Below are 4,014 nucleotides of genomic sequence, written 5' to 3'. Positions count from 1 at the left end.
ACATTGCTTTACAGCTCCGTTATGATTTAACTTGCAATGTGGATGTAAATGATGGTTTAACAAATGGCGCAACTGGTATAGTCCAATTTGTTGACATTATTAACAATACTCCATTTCTAGTCTGGGTATCATTTGACAATATTAGTGTTGGGCAAAAAGCAAGGCAAGAATATAAGCATCTATATCATTCACAAATAGAAAAGTCATGGACACCAATACATGCTATAGCTAGACATTTTCAATACACTAAGAAATGTATTACTGTTATACGCAAACAATTTCCTTTACGACAAGCATCAGCACGTACTATACATCGCACACAAGGGGACACTATAGAACCACTTTATATACAATTTAATAACAGCAAAATTCATCATTTACATTATGTTGCTATAAGCAGAGCTAAATGTATACAGAACATATACGTGCAGAATTTTGATGAAACTAAAATTCTAATACACCCAAAAGTTAATGAGGAAATGGAAAGATTAAGGACCGAAATGCAACTTGAAATCACTATCCCACAATTAGATACATACAAAACACATTTCAATATTATAACACACAATATACGATCACTTCAGAAGCATTTCACATCAATGATAGCTGATAGTAACATGATGCAAGCAGACATTATTTGCTTAACTGAGATCAACACAACAAGGAACTCAACTGGAAATGATTTTAATGTAGAACAATATGATCACATGATATTTGATAAATTTCATACATACAACACTAACCATGGGATGATACTCTACTACAAGAAAGAGCTTAGGATATTACCTATTTATGAAACACACCAAGGGATAGACATTTTACATTTTACATTACAGATTCATTCCACAGATTACCTTATTATTATAGTCTACAAACCACCACATAAACTTATTACAGATCTTTTAGAAATTATTACCAGTATCACTAATTTTTACCCAGAACACAAATTCATCATTATGGGAGATTTCAATGTGGATGTCTCTCAAAGCAATTCACAAACTAACAAACTCATTGGGTTCTTTGAGAGTAAGTTGCAATGTACACAACTTATAGACACTTACACAACAGACTACCAATCAATCTTAGATCATATATATACCAATTACATACTTCAAAGTTATGGTATATTAGAATGCTATTACAGTGATCATAAAGCACTATGGATTTGTATTTAACATTTGTTGTAACCTATATTTCTATTTCAGATGTTGACTATTGAAGAAATTGCTAACATTACCACCAATTACAACAAACCGTATGAAAAACCCATAAGAGTTAATGTGATCAAGTGCTCAAGTAAAACAAATTACAAAAACGCAAAACAAGAAAATAAAGTTCTTTTTCATTTGGCTCTGGCAGACAAAACTGGAACAATTAAAGCTACGTGCTACCAGGAAAGTTTATATCAGCAGACACAAAAAACCTGTGGACTACTTATACGCAATTTTATAATTAAAAACAACACAATTCTGATTACTAAGCAAAGCAAAGTAACCAAATTTCCAGCAATGACTATAACTCAAGCGCTAATTCAAGAAGCTGAAAACATTTTGCAGCCTCCTGCACCATCTGCTTCTCCAATAAAAGAAATAAAGCGGGCATCTTTGAGAAGTCTTATGACAGTGTGTGGGACCATTTCAGAAGTAAGTTGTGGTGATTTATACTGTTGGTCTCGCTGCTTGAGTTGTCCGTTTGTGTGTGTGGTGTTGTCTATGCCATTGACAATATTTATTTTCCCTTTATCAGTGTGTGTGTCTTTGTGTGTGTGTGTACTATTTGATGCTTAGATGTTCTTTAATTTAGAGTGGGTGCAGTTCTGTGTGTGGTCTCTGTAACACATTAGATATGGTGTTATGTTTATGAGGGGTTCTATCCATCATAAATGATCTGTACAGCAGCCAAATAAGAACAATTAACAATGTGTAAATAGGTGGGCTAAAGCTACACTGCATTTATAAAAGTAAAGTTGATAGGTGTTTAAAGAAGAGCGCCAAACTGAGACATCAAAGTTCAACTTTTTTTAACATAGTTGGGAACAACACCGTACATTGGAAAAGAGCAATAGCCCTTAATAATTATGTCTTCAATGCTTGGACAATTATTACGTATTACTTCAGTGCTTTTACATTTTTAACACAAATATTTTTTTTTAGGAAGAGGAAAGTAAACTTGTACTCATCAATGGACAAAATACGGCAATAAAATCTATTACGTTAAAAGATGCCACTGATGACATAAAAGTCACATTATGGAGAGAGGCTACTCTATTCTCAATAAACATTGGGGAATATGTGATGTTAACTCATGTCACAGTACATGAATTTAATGGACAGAAAATATTGAACACGACAAGGCACAGCAAATTAAAAGTAAGGAACACACGCTCTCTCACGCACCCCTTACTCTATCACTTCAACACACACACACACACTCTCTTTAAAAAGACACTCTTTAACGATCCAACACACTATCTCTATACCACACACTATCTCTATATAAGACTCTCTATGTACAACACGCTCTCTCTACAGCCTCTCTCTACTACAGCCTCTCTCTACAACACGTTCTCTCTACAGCCTCTCTCTACAACACGCTCTCTCTACAGCCTCTCTACAACACGCTCTCTCTACAGCCTCTCTACAACACGCTCTCTCTACAACACTCTCTCCACTCTCTCTCTAAAACAGCCTCTCCCGCCTCTCTCTAAAACAGCCTCTCTCTAAAAACAGCCTCTCTCTACAACACCCTCTCTCTACAACACGCTCTCTCTACAACACGCTCTCTCTACAACACGCTCTCTCTACAACACCCTCTCTCTACAACACCCTCTCTCTACAACACCCTCTCTCTACAACACCCTCTCTCTACAACACGCTCTCTCTACAACACGCTCTCTCTACAACACGCTCTCTCTACAACACGCTCTCTCTACAACACCCTCTCTCTACAACTGCCTCTCTCTACAACTGCCTCTCTCTACAACTGCCTCTCTCTACAACTGCCTCTCTCTACAACTGCCTCTCTCTACAACTGCCTCTCTCTACAACTGCCTCTCTCTACAACTGCCTCTCTCTACAGCTGCCTCTCTCTACAGCTGCCTCTCTCTACAGCAGCCTCTCTCTACAGCAGCCTCTCTCTACAGCAGCCTCTCTCTACAGCAGCCTCTCTCTACAACAGCCTCTCTCTACAACTGCCTCTCTCTACAACTGCCTCTCTCTACAACTGCCTCTCTCTACAACAGCCTCTCTCTACAACTGCCTCTCTCTACAACTGAATCTCTCTACAACTGCCTCTCTACAGCAGCCTCTCTCTACAGCAGCCTCTCTCTACAACAGCCTCTCTCTACAACTGCCTCTGTACAACACTCTCTCTGAGACACACTGTAACATTTTTGTGGAAAAAAAAATAACTATGTTTTTATTTACTACAACAGGTAACAACACCACCACAAGATAATATTGACGTCGAAATATATGGCGTGGAAAGCACAAACGGAGATTGGAGCACCTTAACAACAAAAATAACCAACACAGATATTTACCAATCGATGGATGTACAAAATCAAACACTTATACAATGGTTTATGTTGGACGAAGAGGTGGATGACATTGGTGAAGCACTAATTCATTATTTGCCTCAAACATGTGAGGTTATATTTTGCAATGGCAAAATTACTAAAATTGTTAAAGAAAAGTCGGAGGAAGATTTAAGTGATTAAGTAACAATCCTCACAATAACAATTTGTACAAAGTCCAATAAATAATTATTGTTTTGTGTTTACTGAAAATAAATATACTAATTTGAACATATCCAGTAGCATGGTCATTTTCGTTCTGGGTGGGTATATTTTTTTCAAACAATGTTAAATGTGCCAATACAACATACAGAACAATAGCTGTTGCAGCTACATTTCAAAAACGACACTAACTATACAAGAGTGATGCTGTGTGGTTGCTCAATAGTACTGTGGGGGTGCAGAGTGATAATGTGGTGTTGCTGCATGTTGCATTGGTG

The 4,014-nt window shown here is 37.2% G+C and overlaps 1 protein-coding gene across 1 annotated transcript; it reads left to right on the top strand.

Moving 5' to 3' along the window:
• Positions 1 to 1,508: 1,508 nt before the first annotated feature.
• LOC147679607 (uncharacterized) lies at positions 1,509 to 3,718 on the top strand. Its single transcript, XM_086942461.1, has 3 exons — positions 1,509 to 1,643; positions 2,154 to 2,369; positions 3,434 to 3,718. Exons 1-3 carry the CDS (start codon positions 1,509 to 1,511, stop codon positions 3,716 to 3,718), a joined length of 636 nt encoding a protein of 211 aa, XP_086798587.1.
• The last annotated feature ends 296 nt before the right edge of the window (positions 3,719 to 4,014 follow it).

This window comes from Lissotriton vulgaris, chromosome 11 (assembly GCF_964263255.1).
Source record: "Lissotriton vulgaris chromosome 11, aLisVul1.2, whole genome shotgun sequence".
In the NCBI taxonomy this organism is placed as follows: Eukaryota; Metazoa; Chordata; class Amphibia; order Caudata; family Salamandridae; genus Lissotriton; species Lissotriton vulgaris.
The sequence above is the reverse complement of the archived record's forward strand: the minus strand, read 5'-3'. Positions and strand labels throughout refer to the sequence as shown.